This window comes from Hippopotamus amphibius, chromosome X, assembly GCF_030028045.1.
Source record: "Hippopotamus amphibius kiboko isolate mHipAmp2 chromosome X, mHipAmp2.hap2, whole genome shotgun sequence".
Lineage (NCBI taxonomy): Eukaryota > Metazoa > Chordata > Mammalia > Artiodactyla > Hippopotamidae > Hippopotamus > Hippopotamus amphibius.
In genome coordinates this window covers 108,484,989-108,505,768 of record NC_080203.1, presented here as the reverse complement: position 1 = coordinate 108,505,768, position 20,780 = coordinate 108,484,989, and the positions used below count along the sequence as shown (strand labels likewise).

The window sequence follows — 20,780 nt, the reverse complement described above, 5'->3', positions numbered from 1 at the left end:
TCAATAAAGGTAGAAAAAATGAATTTAATTCCATTAAAATATAGAAATTTTGCTCTGATAAGCTCCAATTTCCCTCCTCCTTCGTGCTACTATCATATTTATTTCACCCATATATGTTATAACACAAAAATACAGTATTATAATTATTGTTTTTAAGCAGTAACATGTCTCAAAGGGCATAGGAGAAGAAAGAAATACAAATCTGTATTTGTACAGTTTTTTATATTTATCTACATATTTGCCAATTGTGTTGCTCTTCATTTATTCTTATAGATATGAGTTACTGGATGATATCATTTCTTTCAGCCTGAAGGGGTTCCTTTTGTTTTTGCTTGTATGTCAGGCCAGGTACCAAGAAATATTTTTATTATTTGAGAAAGTCTTTGTTCACCTTCATTTCTAAAGGATAGTTTTACTTTATCTAGAACTCTTGGTTGACAATTTTTTTCTTTCAGAACTTTGACTATGCCATTCCACTGTCTCTGACCTTCATTGCTTACAATGAGAAGTTAGCTGCTAACTATGATGAGGTTTCCCTGTACCAGATGAGTCATTTTTCTCTGGCTATTTTCAAGATTTTTCCCTTTGTGGTTGTATTTCAATAGTTTGACTGTGATGTTTTCAGGTGTTGTTGGGTTTATTTCATTTGGACTTTACTGAACTTCGTCATACCGTAACTCCCCTACATACGAACAAGTTCTGTTCCAAGAGCATGTTCGTAATTCCAACTTGTTCTTTAAGTCTAACAAAGTTAGCCTAGGTACCCAACTAACACAACTGGCTATACAGTACTGTACTGTAATAGGTATATAATACTCTTCACATAAATAATACATACAAAACACACACAAAATAAAGAAAACATTTTTTAACCTTACAGCATAGTACCCTGAAAAGTACAGTAGTACAGTACAACAGCTGGCATACAGGGGCTGGCATCGAGTGAACAGACAAGAAGACACTGACTGGAGGAGGGAGAGGAGGTGGCAGAGGGTAGAGCTGAAGGATCGTCAGCAATAGGAGACGGAGGGCAGGCTGCAGCTTCACTCATGCCTGATGTGGATGGCACAGGTTCTGGTTCCTTGCTAGATTCAATTTTAGCTACTCTCTTGAAAAAAACGATCCAGTGATATGTGGCTAGTAGCTCTTTTTTTCTCATCATAAATGACATGGTAGCACTAGACTGCATTCTGCATGGCTGCTGCAACCTTTGTGTACCTTTCCACATTTGGGTCCTGTGCCTCAAAAACTAACAGTGCCTCCTCAAATAAAGAAAATCCCCTTGCCATTTCCTGCACTGTGAATCTCTTCAGTTCTTGTTACTTCTTCTTCCTCTTGTCTCTATTCATCCTTTCTCTGGGCCTCCAATTCCATCAGGTCTTCATTAGTAAGCTCCTTGTGTTGCACAGCAAGTTCCATCATTATCCTTTGGTGCTTCTTAGCAGTACCAGCTACATCACCGCTGCTTTTACGCTTGCTTCCGGACATCCTGGGCTTGAAATAAAGATACTGTACTACTGTACTCTATACAGTAGTGTACGGTAAAACACACAGAAGCGCAACCACTTGTAGAGGATGGATGCATGTGACAATGTACGCCAGACATGTGAACTACCTTACATGATTGGACATGCGAACACACGTTCGCATCTTTGAAATTTCACAACTTGAAAGTCTGTATGTAGGCGACTTATTGTATTTGTGCAGTGTTTGACCATGATTTCTTCAAATAATTTTTCGGTCCCTATCTCTTTCTTTTCTTTTTGGTACTGTCATAATACCTACGTTGATACACTCGATGTTTTCCCACAAGTCTCTGAGTCTCTGGTCATTTGTTTTTCATTCTTTTTTTTTCTCTGTTCTTCAGACTGAACAATATATTTATCTTCAAGTTTGATACTTTCTTCTGCCATCTGAAATCTCTTGAACTACTTCAGTGAATTTTTCATTTTAGTTGTGGTACTTTGTAATTGCAGAATGGTGATTTGATTCTTTGTTATAATGTATATCTGCTGATATTCTTTATTTGTTATCATTGCTATGCTTTAATTGTTTAAACAGTTTTCTTTCATTCTTGAAGGTATTTATCAATATAATAGGTGTTTTGAAGTCTCTATCTGCTAAGTCTAACATCTGGACCAACTCAGAGGCAATTTCTATTGTCTGCTTTTTTCCCTATGGGCCACAGTTCCCTGTTTCTTTCGATGTATCATAGTTTGTCTACAAAATTCAACATTTTAATCAATATATCGAAGCAGCTCCAGATTCTGATTTCCCTCCACACCCACAGGGTTGTTGTTATTGAAGTTTTAATAACTTATCTGGACAATATCTGTGGAATGTTTCCCCATTAGTGTGTGACCGCTCTCAGCCCTTTTCTGTTTAAAAGGAAATATGTCTAGCTTACTAGAGGCCAGCATAGCTTAGTTCTCATTAGGCAATAACTGGTCAACACTTGTGTTCAAACACCTTGAGTCAGTAAAGTTTCCAACTTTTGTCAGTGGATCTCTATTTATGTAAGGAAATGTATTCAAATTTCAGGCAGTTTTAAAGTCATTCCACAGCAGATATACGGACAACTTGTCCAAGCCCTTTATGGCTGTCTCATTTCTCATATATTCCTGATAAATCAAATTTCTGGCTAGTCTTCCAGTCAATTATTTGCCTCAACCAAAACAGCAATTTTAGGCCAGCTGAGTTGCTAATTGGTGCATTTATTTGCCACCTAGTTCTCTACTGTTACTGATGCTTCTGGGCATGGGCTTTTATATGTTTGGCTCCAAATAAAGTCAACTCCTCTGGCAGTGAAGCTGCTGGTTTTCATGTGTTATATTACCTTGGTCTAAGAACTATGCTGACCAAGGTGTGTGTGGGGGGGTGGAGAGTAGGAGCAGTTCCAGGCAAAAAAACACCAAAGACTACCATTATTCTTATTCAGAGTTCAATAGTTTTCCTTATATAATCACTTTTCAATTAGGTATATGCTTCTGGTTGATTTCCAGAGTCATAAAATATTTGGTACAGCTTTTGCTGGTTTTTGAGTAGATCGTCAACTTCCTCACTTTGCTATCCCAGAAAACCTGTTCCCAGAGACTAATTTCTAAGCCCTTATGTGCCAGGCACAGGACTAATCAATTTAGTTACATTATCGCTAACCCTTACAGCAACCCTACAAGAGCTGTATTATTATCCTTATTTTTCTAATGAGTAAAGTAAGACTCATCGTTTAAGTAAATTGCCAAACAAGAAAGCAAAATAAGAATATAAACAAAAAAGTACCATGCTATTTACTTCCAAGGGATATAAATACAAGTGGGAATATAGGTGGTTAATGTCCAGCATTTAGTCAGCAGCTTTATTTAATTGGCCGACCCCAATGCCAATTACTCTTAGTTCCCACTGTCCCGTGGAAAGGTTAATTGGCAAGAAAATACCAAATAAATCAGTAGGAGAAACAAGCTGTTTGTGTCATGGATATACCCTGATCACTTAAAAAAATATACTACATTGGTTCATAAAGGTAGAATTTCATTCTCATATATAATCCTAATAAAATACAGGCACCCTCATGACCCCTACTTTTCACAGTGTTATATCCACAGAAATGCAGCCTAAAAACAAAAGATCATTGGAAAATAATTCCAATTTTAATCCACATTTCTTGATCTCAGAAGGGTATGAATTCACAAGCTACAGAAGATTTCAGAAATTCCATTTCTTCTCCTCATTTCTTTCAGGTCCATCAACTGCTTCGGAATCTTTCAATTTCTGAAACTCTCCACAAACTAAACCCATATTCAAGTATTCTCTTGTTCTCTTTATTTTGTAGATCAACTTTGCCTCTCTAGCTGTGTACCTGCCCTTTACTCAATCATCTTTCTTTACATATTATCCAAATTCCACATCATTTAATACTACCAAAGGTAGTATTATTCTTAGATATCGGAGGAAGCACAAACATGAGAAGATAAGGCTGGAATCTTTTTTAAGTGGTTAGTAAAGATGGGGGGACACTCGTTAATTTGCCTTGTCCCTGTTATCTTTATAAGCTATTTTATTCACACAGGTAAATATGATCATAGTACAACAGAAAAGGCACAGACTTGGGGTCAGCATCACTGACACTTAGTCCTTGATCCTTCTATAATTCTGATTAGACTTGGCACAATATCTTAATCTTTTTGAGCTGCAATTTGATAATTTGTAAGATGGACATAAGAATACTGCCATCCTCTGCTTTACCATCTCACAGTCAGGAGGGAGGGTGGACATGAAAGATCTTTAAAACTGAGTTGCGGTGAAGATCACCCTGGGACACATGTGTAAAACTTTTCATAAAGACCATTCATAGGATAAGCACACAAAGCTTAGTGTCAATATTAACTCTTGCTACTTCCAAGTTTCTAGTTTGGGTAAGTGAATAGATAGTGATGCCACTCAGCGTACATTCTGTGGAGGAACAGAACACATTTCAGTGTCGGATACATTGATTTTGAGGCCTCAGTGGGACTGAGATATGTCCAGTGGATTTAACTACAGGAGATCATTGATGGCCTTGGGAAAGATGGTGTCAGAGCAGTGGTGGGGACCAGGAGCCAAAAAAAAAGAGAGCAAGCGAGCGAGCGAGCGAGAGAGAGAGAGAGAGAGAGAGAGAGATGAGATGAGATAAAAGAGAACATGTGATTTTAAGTATCAGTGACTAGGAAGAGAAGGATTCAAATAGGAATAACTACTGGGACAGGGAAGTAAGAGACGTTTCACAATTTACGGCTGCCCAGAATCTGAATACCCTGCATGTGTGGGGGCATTTCCTAAGATCGGTGTGGAATCAGGAGGAAGTTCCGTTTTTGAATCTGGAAATGAATGACAGAAAATTGCAAGGGACCATTTAGAACTCTTTCCAGCGGCAGTGGCATTCTTCACCCCATCTGTAGTGGGGGAGTGGTCCACAGCAGCACACAGACACAGCGTATGATTTGGACTATAGTTCCAAAAATGGGTTTCTGCTCATTTTTTAGCCGATGTTCTAGCCTTCTATATGGGAAGAGGAGCAGGTTCTTCTCCTCCTCATAAAGTCAATTTCTGCTTCCATTAAAGAGAACTGGATTCTGTTATTCACAGCTAAGAACCCTGACGAATACAGTGGAGCACATTAAGAAAGCAGTGTTGGTAATTTATTTTTAATCTGGGAGCTAAAAACGTTTACTTGGTCAAGGGTAAGAAGCCAGTAGAGAAAGGATGAAGATACAGTTATGTTTGTGTGTATTCAGGGGAGAGAGAATAATTAATTAGGCAAGGTTCCTGTGAAGTAAGAGATAAGGCTTTCTGAAAATGAGGAGATATTATACCGGTGAATGTATAACTAAGTGAAAAATTATTAGATTAGCAGTTCACACACATGTGGTGTTTTCCATCTTGAGAAAGGTTTTTAAAAACACATTTATCAGTAGATAAAGAGAGAAACATATTTTCATTCAAATTAACCTATACGCAAAAAAGCGAATTATGATAACTTTAGATATATATTAATGGCCAAACTAAGCCAGTTCCGAATTACTAAAACAGACGAGATTTGCTCAAGGGAACATGAGAATAGACTACAGCACATATCTAAGGCATCCTTCAATTATATTAAATCCTGGGAAGGAATCAATAAAGTGATCATCGCATTTTTATCTCTAGCCCGGGTTTTCCTTTGTGCACAAAGATGGTCTACTGACCTGTGGATATTGTGTTCCTTTTTAGTAGTATGATGGCTTGTAATTCTAATATAAAAAGCACTTCGAAAATGATTCCTCATAACGTGAAATGTGTCCCATAGGACAGGCTTTGAAGGTAGTCAATTCAAGTTTCCTCAGCAACAAGGAAAATGGAAAGAATGCAAAATGCCTTTTTTGGTCTGTTTTAAGAAAATGGTGGGATCTAGGTGGAGCTGCTGTCGAGTCAGACAGACAACAATAGACAGATTTTAGACACCAATAACCTTAAAGGGAGAATGCATTTACAGGACCCCAAGTAAGGAGTCTTATGGGGTATGCTTTGCTTTGTGCTTATTTCTCCTGTTACAGGCTCTCTAGCTACCTCCGTACTGACCATGTGCATTTCATTGAACGCTGTATCCATGCTTTAAATATGCTGTAGACATCCTCTCTTTCACCAGGGTGTCCCAAACATGCATAGGGGACATTTCTGATCTGCAATTAGTAGGGTAAGAACTTTGAGCTGATTTTTTTGTATGTTGTGATGACTATGTTCTCCTGGTCTATTTCCCTTATTTTGTCTACCAGCCCTTCTGTTTTGTGAGTCAAGGGTGGTAGTCTGTGACCCCATCGAGATCACAGGTTATTACTTCAGTTAATTAGTCACCACTAGTATTCATCTGCCACAGTAGCTTCCTGACACCTGAACCCTTTCTCCACAGAGGCGCTTATTGGTTAATATGTACTCTGGGAACTCTCTTTTGTTTGCCAGCTAGTAAATGACATGAGAAAGGGATCTCGTTGTGAAGCAGTTAGTTGACTGGGGATTGCTACCATTGCTCCACTGAGAAGAAAAAGGCTCACTGCCTTCAGCCTTGCATACCCAAATGCATATTTTCTGATTACCTTGTTTTAGTTGTTCCACAGGCTCCTCAAACCTATCATATCCCAAGTTGACGTCTTTATGTCTGATTTGCCTTCTTTCCATCTGGGAACGGCCCCTTCTACCTCCTCTCATAACTAACCGCACTCCATTCGGCCAATTATTCAAGCCGGAAATCTGGGGAAGGGGGTTCTCTTAGAATCCTCCCTTCAAGCTCCCAACCCTCTCATCTAATCAATTTCCAGGTTATTTTACTTTCATCTGCTTAGTACCTTGAATTTGTCCCATCTTTACAGCCTTATTTTGTTCAGATACTCATTGTCCCTAATCTGAAATATTACAAAACTATTTGAGTCACCCAGCTACCAGTCTCACCCACTTCATTTCACCCTGAACTGAACTATCAGAGGGGCCTATATGGTTCCAAATCTCATCTACTGAAAAACCTCCCAATGTTTTTTTTTTTTTTAATTTTAATTTTATTTATTTATTTATTATTTTTGGGGGGTACACCAAGTTCAATCATCAGTTTTTATACACATATCCCCGTATTCCCTCCCTCCCTCGACTCCCCCCCCCCACCCTCCTCCCAATGTTTTTATGTCACCGCAGAAAGAATTTTTTGAGACACAAAATCTTCCATGATTTGGTCCATCTTGACTGCTCTACTTAGCGCCACACCATACTTTGTCCTTTAGACAAACAAGAGAAATCCTCTTACTAAACTTGACTGGGATGACTGGATAGGCAGGTTTTAGAACAATATTGTTAAACTGGAGGGATTATATACAGTCGTTTGTGCATATTTAAAACTTTATTTTCACCGAGAACATACAAATAATCATTAACTCACCACTCATTTGGGATGGGGTACAAGACTTTTCCTGGAGTAAGGAACTGACTGAAGTTCAGCATATTCTTTCTTGTATAAAAACTCCCATAATGCATAATCTATGACTTTTAGTGTTTATTTCTTTAGAGTAAGATTTAGAGACATTAGAAAAAATCTAAATGCAAAATCCTTTCAAATTTTTGTGGTTTCTACCCTCTAGCCCCAATTTTAAATAGTTGCTTTCCTCATCTACATCTAACTGAACAGCAGTTTTTGCTAATCAGTCTTCCAAAGCATTCAACTTAGTTTTAATAGAAACCACAATTTTCTTTCTCTTTGCATTCCAATTTTATTAGTTTATGTAATATTTAATTGAATAAGAAAATTCTAAAAACAAGAATAACTTGCATAAATGGGTTGGGAATGGCACACCGTTGACTCTTAGAAATCACACTCTCAAGTGGTGGGAGGCAAGGTACATGGTTCTAGGAAGTCCACCTGAAAACCTTTCAAAAACATCTATAAGTTACTAATATCCAGCATTCAGTTTGGAACAGGAATTGGGCTGTTGGTTTTACATAGAGAATGAAGAGCTTTGAATAGTTATATGAGTAAAGTAAATGGAGATTTAAGAGAGCTTCTCTATACTGAACTGCATGAACTTCAATGCTTCTACTCTTTGTTTCATTGATTTTGCTCCTATCACTTTTCCTCTCTGGTGTGTCCATTCATTCATTTGACTCCTGCCAACCTACAAGGCCCATGCCAGAGATCATCCTCTCTACTTCAACTCCTACCTCCCCAGTCCCAGAAAAGTTGATAGAAGACCATACAGAGTGTGCATTCACTTGTGTATCGATAGAGAGTGACATTGTGTGTACCAGCCAATGCGACAGCATGTTTGGATCCAGCTAGTCAGTTTCACTATAATTTGCCAAGTTTCAAGGAATAAAATATGACATAAAAAGATTAACTATGAAGCTAATTTTTCATAGTCTTTTGATGAAGAATTATGAATGCCCTTGAAAGCTTTTCAAGAGTCATCAGAGAACAGATGGGAAGAGATGAGCTTTTCCATAGACACCTGTGGATAATAATATCTGTACGATCCTCTCTGATCAATCTAAAAATAGCTCTTTGGCAATATGGATTGCATCTAAAATATCTTCTAGTTATAGGTTGGATGATGATAAAATACCCAATTTCAAGTCTAATTCCTACTTAAATCACTAGAATTTACTAGTTGTGATCCAGTTAGACTAACATAAACAAATGTACAAAGTGTTTGAATCAAAGAGCTTCTTTTTGGTGTAAATAGCTATGGGAATTGAAGTCATTTTTCCCTTAAGAGTACTAAATTCTGGAGAACACCTAAAATATGAGTTATTAACCCAACTTCTTCCATTTTTGAGATTAAAACTGATCAAGTCCAATTTTCAGAACTAAAAATGTATCCATGGAAATGTGATAGCATAAAAATATTTTTTAAAAATGGTTCTAGCTCTGTAGATCTATTTTTAACCTATGTAACAATGTTAAGTATAAAGATTTAAATGCCTAGTTTAATTTGAATGTGGATAGAAATTTTTACTAATTAAATTGAGAATAATTTTTGGTCATTCACGATGCACTAGATTTTCTGCTAAGTATTGCGGGTTATGGAGAGGAAAATAAGATGTTGCCTTGCCCTCATGAAGCTTTCAGTCTTGCTGGGGAAATAAAATACACGTATGTATGATATATAATAGATATATAAAATGTTATGTGAGTGTTATGAAAAGCAGCAAGAAGAACTTGAGAGCGAAGTACTTCTGCTTGAAAAGAGTAGGTAACATTCATTGAGGAAATAGCACTTCAGCTGGGTTCTGGAGCATGGGTAGGATTTTGAGCAAAACATAAGGGGAAAGGCAATTTAACACAAAAAGTAAATGGCTTTTGCAAAAGCTGAAGCACAGAACACTTCAGGTCATTTTATGCTTGAGACACCAGCTGAAATGGTGGATAACATGCTTTCAAAGATAGGTCAGAAGAGATTTCATGTCCTATTCACTTGCTACTAACTGTGGCCAGCTAAGGGAATGGTCTTGGTAAGTGAGAAGCTGGTGGGCAGAAACTAGAAGTGAGAAGTAAAATAGTGCCTGCCATACCAGTAAACACAGGCTGTCAGGGTCATCAGAGATTGCAGCCCTCCAACAGTGAGCAGGTGAGTCCTGAGGGAGCTCAGGAAGGAAACAAAGAACACCTGCCATCTAGCAGCCATCAGCCTGCAGCCACGCCCAACGGTGCGCCCTGAGGAAACTCGGGATGTGAAAAGACAGGATACTGGCTCCAGAGAGCCGGGGTGCTTATCAAAGGTATGATTTCAGTGAGCCCAGATGCTTGCATCTTCCCATACAAAGAAAAGTACTAAATTCCCTAACTTGAGATATCTGGTTTTCTTTAATTAACAATAATCTTTTCACATTCAGACTACCTGCCTTTGTTGCAAAACTCCTATATATCCTAGCTTTCCCCTTATCTCCTCAGAACAGTTTTCTCAGGGTTACTTGAGATGCTACCCCACCAGGGCTTGGGCTTGAAGAACTCAGTATGTCCGCTGAATAAAATATAACTCTCAACTTTCAGGTTGTATACATATTTTTCAGTTGACAGAAATATATCTTAGAGAATACTACAGGTCCAAGCTAAGTAATGTAAAATCGGATCTAGAATAACAATGCTAGACTCAAGGTTATATTGTAGTTCAAATACTTGCTAGTTATGTGATCTGGGGCAAAGAACTTGAGCAGTCTGTGCTCCAATCGCCCTTCTGTAGAAATGAAAATAAGAATAGAGTTGTTAGGAAGACTGCATGAGCTATGTAAAGCACTTGGAACTGTGGCTGGCAATATTAAGTGCTGTCACCACCATCATCACTACCACCACCATCGTCATCAGTATAGAAGGGTCTATATATTATTAAGTCAAATGTCTATCGGAAAACAATTAATATTAACGACTGAGACAGGATAATTGTGGCAAACTGAAGAGAAAGCTTGCTTGCCCAAACCAGTGCTTCTCAAACTTTAAGATGCACAGGAATCACTTGGGAATCTTGTTAAAATGCTGACTATGACTTATGAGATTCTGCATTTCTTAGCAACTCCCGAGTGATGTCTGTGCTCTGGTCCAGAGACCACACTTTGAGCAGCAAGAGTCTGAAACATCTGTTACTTTGTTGCAACTGATCTCCCCTTGAGAGAATGTAGGAATGAGTGCCTAGTAGCCAGATACAGGTTTTCAAAAAGAGACAGAAATCCTATTTTTTTTTAAATATGATGAAGACTCTCAATTTTTAAATGTTGACAGTTATTTCATAACAGTGCCTATGTAAAAACACCATGCACTTTCCAAGCTAGATTCAGCTTGCGGACACTCAGTCTGCAAACTCTGGGCTGAATGAGCGCTCAGGGTTAAAACTGGTGATAAGAAACCAGGAAAGGTCAAGTATAAAGCAAGTGGACTAGAGTCAGGGCTGGAGAGACCCTGGGGGCCAAGGGTGAATGTGTGAAAAGGCTTTCAGCACTGGTTTACATATATATGTTAGCTATATTTAAAATACGGCATATACTGTGAAAAGACTTGAGAATTATAGTAAAATTTTGGTTTTCATTTTGTGGAAAACAAAGTGCTATATTAAGACTATTTTGTTAGAGACATCTGAATTAGTGAGAAGCCAAAATTAAAGAAGACTTAAGAGAAAACAGTTGTTTTACAAAGGGTGCATAGAGTAATATGAATTGCTAATGGAGGTTTTCAAGAAGAGGTCCTACTAGGCCTACTTTAATGAATTAGATAAGGTTCATTTCTAATTAACAGCATCCATTTGCATGCAAACAATGAGCTAAGGTCTTTAAAAAACAATTTCTTCCCTTAAGTACTTTCAGGAATGCCTCCCATTAGCTTATTTACACCATTAATTTGCTTGGCAAACTAGCATAGATTATATACAGGTAAACTTTGGTTCAAAAATTCAGCAGCAGAGGCACTGAAATGAATAAGAAGGTACTGCTTTTACATGAAATCTAATACAATAAGGACTTTTAATATGCTTAGCCTTACTTTGGATTTTTGATGTATTCTAATCGATAGAGATGTTTGCATCCTTGCAAAAGTAACATGAAAACATTTTCCCCCCTAGTACTGCTTGCCAGAAAGCTACCAGTAGTCCTTTGAGAAGGTGTTACTGCCCGGGTCTTGGTTTCTGTATAACATTCTCCAGTGAAGGGAATCAGAGGCCCCTGGAGAATGGTTGATTCTGTACCTGGGGCAGGGAAAATACAAGGTGAACCTGTGACATTTAAGCAGAAAGCTTGAAGGGCTCCCACTGGTTAAATTTGGTAAAGGTGAGCATCAACAAGAACAATAACAAAAACCAGTTCATTACAACATATTGACTAAATACAAATCTGTAAGTCCACATTGAGATCAAAGAGAGAAAAAGGGAAATGTTTTCTTATTTTTAATAGAAGAAATCAGCTTGTAGGATTATGTCAGAATTAGGAAAATCATAACTTTGCATACCCAATATAACAATTCGGTTAGGGAAGGATCATCAATGGGTATTAAAGCCATTAGATGACTTACTAATTTCAAATAAAAAGATACTGAATTGTAAAGTAATATATAATGGTTGCCATCTTAAGCAAGTGATCAAACTTAGCAGCATTTAGAATGGCAATACCTCATACTATGCATCTCCTGATGTGACAAAAAAATTACATAGCATCCTATATGAAGTATTCTTGCCAAAAACATTTGACTTGTATCTTTTCAAGTTTCTTCTAGACCCAACTTTCAGTTTAAAAGAAATACAAAGAATAGAAGGTAAATGGAATCCAAATTGGAAAAGAAGTAAAGCTGTCACTGTTTGCAGATGACATGATGCTATACACAGAAAATCCTAAAGATGGGACTAGAAAACTTCTAGAGCTCATCAATGAATCTGGTGAAGTTGCAGGATACAAAATTAATGTACAGAAATCTATTGGATTTCTGTACACTAGCAATGAAATATTAGAAAGGAAATTAAGGAAACAAACCCATTTACCATTGCATCAAAAACAATAAAATACCTAGGAATAAACCTATATAAGAAGGCAAAAGACTTGTACTCTAAAAACTATAAGACTGACAAAAGAAATTGAAGATGACACAAACTGATGGCAAGATATACCATGTTCTTGGATTGGAAGAATCAATATCGTTAAAATGACCATACTACCCAAGGCAGTCTACAGATTCAATGCAATTCCTATCAAATTACTAATTGCATTTTTCACAGAACTGGAACAAAAAGGTTTTAAATTTGTATGGAAACACAAACAACCATGAATAACCAAAACAATTTTGAGAAAGAAGAATGGAGCTTGAGGAATCAGGCTCCCTGACTTCAGACTATACTACAAAACTACAGTCATCAAAACAGTATGGTACTGGAAAAAAAGAAAACACACCAGACATATAGACCAATGGAACATGACAGAAAGCCCAGAAATTAATCCACACACTTATGGTCAATTAATCTACAACAAGGGAGGCAAGAATATACAATGGAGAAAAGACAATCTCTTCAATAAGTGGTGCAGGGAAAACTGGACAGCTACATGTAAAAGAATGAAATTAGAATATCCTTTAACATCATATACAAAACTAAACTCAAAATGGATTAAAGACCTAAATGTAAGACTGGATACTGTAAAGATACTATACTCCTAGAGGAAAACATAGCCAGAACACTCTTTGACATAAACTGCAGCAATATCTTTTTGGATCTGTCTCATAGAGTAAATAAAATAACTTAAAAGCTTTTCCACAGCAAAGGAAACCATAAACAAAATGCAAAGACAATCTATGGACTCGGAGAAAATATTTGCAAATGATGCTACTGACAAGGGATTAATCTCCAAAATATACAAACATCTCACACAGCTTAATATAAAAAAACAGACAACCCAATCAAAAAATGAGCAGAAGACCTACATAGATATTTCTCCAAAGAAGACATACAGATGGCCAAGAGGTACAAGAAAAGATGCTCAACATTGCTAATTATTAGAAAAATGCAAATCAGAACTACCATGAGGTATCAACTCACACCAGTCAGAATGGCCATCATCAAAAACTCTACAAATGCTAGAGAGGGTGTGGAAAAAAGGGAACCCTCCTGAACTGTTGGTGGGAATGTAAATTGGTGCAGCCACTATGGAGAACTGTATGGCGGCTCCTTAAAAAACTAAATATAGAGCTACCATATGATCCAGCAATCACACTCTTTGGCATGTACCTGGAGAAAACTCTAATTTGAAAAGATGCATGGACAGGACATTAATAATATGGTGTTGTTTTCAATTTTCTTGAGCACAATAAACACACATGGTTATATACTGCATGTCATTATTCTAAGGAGATGTATGTCGAAGTATTTAGTGATTAAGTAAAGGAGTGTTTATAATTTACATGCGAATGTTAAAACAAAAATTTGTGTGTGTATATTATTTCCTATATTATAGAAAGGTAGATATGGCAGAGGTAGAGAGAAAGAGAAACCATATATGGTGAAACGTTAATTACTGAATTTAGAAATGTAAGAGGAGGAGAGGAGGGTATACGGGTATTCATTATGCTACTTTTTTTTTCAACTTTTCTATATGCTTGAAATTTTTCATTAAAAATGTTAGAAAAGAAAAATTTCAAGCAATATTTTCAACCAGGTAAACTTTAAATTAAAATTGTTATTCCTCAATATATGTTAGTACAATATTTGCCTCATTTGTGAAATGGAGGAAGTAATATTACATTTGTCAAAAAAAAGAGGAGAAATAATCTCTTAAGGTCATTTTTCATTGCTATGGGCAATAAGTCAGAAATTCCTCAATTTAGGGATTCTACCTCCCATTACTTTGTTTCCCTCTTTCATTCAATCTTTTATCAACTGACATTATTCTAAGTAAAATACAATTTCTTATGTTGTCATCAATCCATTGCTCGAAGGCCTGCCTACCTACATTCCCTTGACTGGTACATCTCCTGGAAAACTCCAGGATAAAATAAAGTAATATTTGAGGATGGTGACTACACCAACAAAGGGAGTAAAACCATAGTATTGGGTTGGCCAAAAAAGTTCGTTCAGGTTTCTCTGTAAGATGTTATGGAACGAACTTTTTGGCCAACTTAATATATGAGAATGAGGTCTGGGCAGATTAAACAAACAGCTGACTAGAAACAGTGTTGGGTTTTTTTGTTTGTTTTGTTTTGTTGTTTTCTTGTTTTTATGCTATGGACCCCTTTGGCAATCTCGTAAAGCCTGGGACTCCTCAGAATAATGTTTTTAAATCCAGAATATAAAATACATCAGACTCCAAATGAAGTCAATTGTATTAAAATACAGTTTTAAAACTATTAAAAACACAAATTTATGATATAGTAATGCCTGCCTCTTTTTTATTAACACATTAATAAGATACTGTGGTAGATCTAATTACTGCAGTTTTTGAAGTGGTGATAAACATGGACCATATTTTGAGATACCTGTAACAACTTTAATGAGAAAGGAAAACACCTGTGATTTCACAGATACTGTTAGTATTGCTCTGGTTTGTTGCCTATATTCAAAATGCAAGGGGATGCTCAACTTCAGTTAAGAGCTTAGTGAAAACAAAGAGGTATTTCCCCCCATTCAAGCTCATAGCACCCCTTGAATTCTATCAGCCGACCAAGGCTTAAGAGTCTTCATATACAGGCTTGCTTTGTTTTAACCTATGACTTCCCTTTATGGTCAATAGGTTTTCATTTGCATCTTTTTCATTTACAAAGACCATTTTCATGGCTAAGCCATCATTAAACTCATTACTATCATGCTTAAACCTATAGATGTTATTCAGTTCCTCTGCTACATAATTGAGGCAATGGTGAATTTTCTATATGAAATTGTACAGCTAACTGACTCTATTTTATACTTCATTTACTTCCAACACAGACTAACTTTAATGGATGTCCACCGCTATTTGAAATTTTCTGAGAATTTTCTTCTAATATTTCTGATAGCTCACATTTTCAAAGAGAAGCGTTTAAAATTATGTAGCTATAAAGCTCCAGTTTTTGTAGACTTTAATTGCTTAAATTATACACTTTCTTTCATTTGTGTACATAGACTAAGAAACATTAAATATTTCCACCAGCTGTATTTAAATCCCACTGCAAACTAGGAATACTGTTGTCAACGTGAACAGTCATCTTATTTTTCACCTGTGCAATAAATAACTTTTGCTTCCTTCTAACTTTTGCTTAGGTTGCACTAAAAGCATGCCACTGACTAATAACAGTTTCACGATTACAGCCCTCCCACAATTGCTAGGTTAACATATTCTTTATAAAATATTATTTTACTTATTTTTACTTTATTTGCTACTGAGTGCTTGGAAATAGCTGTGAATGTATTTGTAGAAATGGCACCTATATTTTATTACTTTTTTGTATTTCATAAAATTTAAATGATACAAAAACCCTGAGTATGCCACAAAACTGATCTCAATGGAAATTTAAATATGCTAACATTTATTTTTTAAATGTAGCATGACGTAGACAATGTTAAAAGCTGAGGTAAAAAAAAAAACTCAAAGAAGTTGATCTTGGCTTTTTAAGGAACAAAAATGCAATAGTTAATGTAGGTCAGAATGTTTAAATGGGAGAAATTTTTTCTAACCAATTACAGCTGAATCCCTAGCTGTAATTAACCTACAATTTGTGTAATATTTCACAACAGAGTCAGTATACACCAGTTTCTTGTAAGCTTAGAAGCATCTAAAATTTTAGAGCTTATTTGGTGAAACAGGTATATTGCCCTATCTTCATTTTTAAGTTCTAATTTGCATTTAGAAGTCAATAACCAATAACAAGAATTTAAAAATCCAGGTAAGAAGTTATAGAAAATATTAAAAAGCTTTACTCAAATATGATATATTTCAAAATGAGAAATAATGCCTTATGTACAAAACAAAAAATAATCCTCCAATCAATTTAATCCACTTTATGAATTCAAAATATTTTTATATCATGCTTTTCAATTTTCCTTAATCTTCCCAATTCTTAACATCTTATTTTAGACTAGATTGGGTCTAGTGCAGAAATGATGTTATACAGGTTTAAACCTGCCCATAGTGTAAAGATATCAGTTATTTAAATAATGGGATAGTGTGTATTTAATAGAAGGATTTCAATTTTGGGAAAAAAAGTGAATGAGTTTCCCAAGGAAGCAATTTAACTACAAAGTTTGGGTCTTTATTTTATGATTATATATACACACACACACATAAAAGACAATATTTTCTAAACCAAGAGTTAAAATAAAAATGTTTTTAGATGATGCTATTATTTTTTAACTTCAGCAAGATTCGCGTATGTGCGCATGCACGCACGTGTGTGTAGGTCAACTAATGCATTCATTTTGTACAGCAGTATGAATTGTATCTACTTTCTGAATAATGCGACACGAGCAAAGGCGGCCAGAAGAGGTGGGCAAAGACAATGGATGTAATTCCAAAACCTTTCTAACACATCCTCACCAAAGACGCTCATCAATGAGTTGTTCTAGCTTTCTGAATATTAAAATCCACCTATTATGTAGATGATAGGTAGCAAGCAAGAGCTTGGCAATAGAACCGAGTTTTCATTGTTCATAACAATAGTCTCATTTGGTAAATAAAGGCCAAGTTCTCCCTTATGAAACAGGAAACATTTGCAACAACTGGAAGCATAATACAAGATTCTGTTTATAAAAGTATCTGTTTTCCAAATGCAGCAGCACACACTTGGCTTTCTGCGCTTTCAATATATGCCAAGGATAAGTTAAATGATGATTGAATTCAACAATAACCTTTCTGAGATTTTGTTTTCCACTCTAGATTTGAACATTTTCAGCGCAAGTCCCTCTTCAAGAATGTACTAAGAAATGTAGTGGAACTAAAAGGTAAATATGACTATAATGTTTTTCAGCATCATAAGTCACATTTGTAGCTGTTAAAAAATCTGCCCAAAGAGCAGTCTTTCCTACAAAATAGTCATTTATAATTTCATTTTCTCATCTTCTTTAAAAAATAATTGAGGCGCAGCTTGTTAAAGTTGGAATATACTGAAGACATTCATATTTAAACAATCGTGTGATTTTTAAGACAAACTTCAACGTTTAAAACAGTCAAAAAGCACTGCGTATTTAACTAGCAACAGCTACATATTTTATTATTCTAGAAAAGGAAAGAACAAGTTCATTATTGCTATTAACTGTTGATGGGCTCCTTAATGTTAGTGCCTTTCGCCTTGGTTATAATCTTTCACAAAATCACTTTGTCTTTTAAAGGCAGCTTCAATGCTCTGCTAAAATTTTAGAATTCCTATTTTATCTGTCGCCCTACCTCTTTTTTCTTTCGGCCAGCTGTTTGCAGACCTCCTGCCACCGCAGATTCAGGCTTCCTAATTTTTCTTGTAGAATACTGGCATCTGTTTTTGAGGACTGATGAATTATTTCTTCCCCAGTTGTATTCAATTCTCTGACAACAGTTTGCCGCTGCCCGATGCCATCCTGAAGTTCCTGTAAGATACAAAAAAAGGCAAAACAAAAATGAAGCCCCTTGTCCTTTTATTTGAGAAAAGATTAAACAATGTGCTACCACACGCATTGGGAGCAAAAGAAATAAAAAAGCTCCACGTGAAAGTTTCTCTATGAAACTGACATGCCCATATCCAAATGATACAAGACAGAAAGACACCTTTTATGTGTCAGTAAAAAAGCGCCCTCTCAGTTCAGCTCCAGTTTTTATATTTGTAAAGCTTGTCAGCTAGAGGATGTTACAGTGTCCTACAAATCAATTAGTTGGAAACCTTCTCAGGAGCAAATTTGATTTCTTGTCCCCACAAGGATGTTCCATGTTTAATAGTCTATGAAATGTTGTAAAATTTAAACATGAAGAAAGTATTTAGATTTCTTTGAGACTGTCAATATAAGAGATGAAAAAGAAGAAACATAGTGTAGCCAGAATAGTAAAAAAACAAAAACAAACAAAAAAAAACCTCTAGAGATATTTAAACAAAAATTCATTACTATACTAGAAAGAAATTTATTTCAAATTCTGTTTCCATCAATGTATTTTGCATTATAAAGCCGCATAAAACAGAATTAACTGCTTTCAGGGGCAGCCTATCAAGAAATCCCTAAGGTACAGTGATAAATTTAAAAATAATCTATAGTCATCGGAACATTTTTATGAGTCATTGACGGTGTCAAGCTTAAACATCTACTTTTTATCCTGAATGAAATTTTAAGAGTACAGTGTCAGAAAAATAGTTCTATTAAAAAAGACTATTACTGGACTTCCTTGGTGGCACAGTGGTTAATAATCTGCCTGCCAATGCAGGGGACATGGGTTTGATCCCTGGTCCAGGAAGATCCCACAGGCCACGGAGCAACTAAGCCCACGTGCCACTACTACTGAAGCCTGCATGCCCTAGGGCCTGTGTGCCACAATTACTGAGCCCGTGTACTACAACTACTGAAGCTTGCACGCCTAGAGCCCATGCTCTGTAGCAAGAGAAGCCACCACAGAGAAAACTGTGCACCACAATGAAGAGTAGCCCCTGCTCGCCACAACTAGAGAAAGCCCGTGCACAGCAACAAAGACCCAACGCAGCCAAAAATAAGACTATTATAACCAAGTATGCATTAAAAATGTCTTTTGCTGTTAAATAAAAATGACATTCTACATTTTTTTAAAAAAGGTAGTCTAGAATTTGTAAGGCAATTACAATAACCCATTACTAAATCTGAAGTTTAAAAAATGAAATAATAGGAGAACTTGAGATATCTACCATGTTTCAATCTAAAAGACTCACAAATCCTTATGTATGGAGGGGGTACTCACTATGCAGAACACTTTCCAGTACATGTGATTCTAATTACCTAATATTCTTATATCCCCCGTCTCAATACCAAATACATACAAATTCCATTACATGCTTACCAATGCCTGTTTTCTGAGACTGGGTCAAATCTCCTTTAGATTCTAATTACACCTAAGCTTCTCAGGTTTTTGTTTGTTTTTTACTACTTTCGCGTATTATTATTTTGAATACTAGAAATTTTGGTAGTATGTCTTCAGCAGTTAAAAGGCTCACTAAATCTGCAGAACTGATAAACAGGCCATTATTCCAGGGGCACAGTACCTCTCAATGAACATAAAACTGTGCACAGTCACTGAGCTATTTGTAAGCTTTCCTGACCATACTCTTTTGTGCATGAGATGTGCCCTAGTAAACATGTGATACTTCCTTGACTTTGGTTGCATCACACTCTTTAACACCTGTTCAGATCACTGTTGCATGTGACAGTCATTGCTTAGTAACAGGTAGCCCCATTCATAAAAAAACTGTGTCTATATTCCAATTACACCATAAATTCCTTGAGGTCAGAGATTCTGTCCTATTCACAGTCCTGTTCCTAATGCTTACTATAACATCTGGTTCATGAGAGGTTTCAATAAGTATCTAATGAGTGAATGCATGAATCTATGAATAAAGGAAGTGGGGGAGGGAGGAGAGGAAGGAAGGAGTTCTCACCATTGCCAAGGTATTATTAGCATTAATACTGATCACTGGACCTCCCAGAGATTCAAAGAAATAAGTACAATTTTCTAGGTTTTAAGCAGTGCCTAATCTAGCTGAGAAGATTAGACATATTTGCGAAGGATAATTTGTTATACTATATACAGTAGAATAGAGAAAGCAAGGTGCTCAGTAAATGATAGATCAGAAGAGGGAAGATCTCAGTGGAAGGATGAAAAGGAAATACTTTGAGGGATAATTTGGAATTGAAAGAATGGGTAGGCCTTAGGGACATGGAGGGTCATGGCGGGCAAGGGGATGGCAGAAGACAAAGCCTATGGTGTGCAACTTATTGTGATCTGATCCCCAGTATACATTTGGGCTGTATGTCACCATATGAGAGTGGAAGTTTAGGGAGAGGTGTAGCCCTGGGTTAATATTGGGCTTGGGCAGAGAGGACTTTGCTTTTCATTAAAGACTTTGCAATTTGTTGGAGAGCAACAGAAAATGACAGGAAAAGTACAGGAGTGCCAGAGCTAGAGCTGTGTTCCTAGGTAATTCTGAAGCAAAGTTTAGGCTAATGTTAAGGCAGGGACACAGGTAAAACAGCTAGGACAGGAGTCTGCAAGGTAGGTATTGGGGCTAAACCTAGAGTTTAGACAATACACCAGAACAGAAAAGCAAGAGGTAACCTGAACTGTTAAGGCAGAATCAGCAGGGTTGGGGAACTAGCTGA

The 20,780-nt window shown here is 36.5% G+C and overlaps 1 protein-coding gene across 5 annotated transcripts in view; it reads right to left on the bottom strand.

The window, feature by feature from the left end:
• The window catches only part of DMD (dystrophin), a 1,940,210-nt gene that overhangs the window by 774,898 nt on the left and 1,144,532 nt on the right, over positions 1 to 20,780 (bottom strand). For all 5 annotated transcript variants that reach the window (XM_057717394.1, XM_057717395.1, XM_057717398.1 and 2 more), the window contains one exon: positions 17,863 to 18,038. In XM_057717394.1, the coding sequence (XP_057573377.1) occupies positions 17,863 to 18,038 (176 nt within the window). The remainder of the gene's footprint in view (positions 1 to 17,862; positions 18,039 to 20,780) is intronic.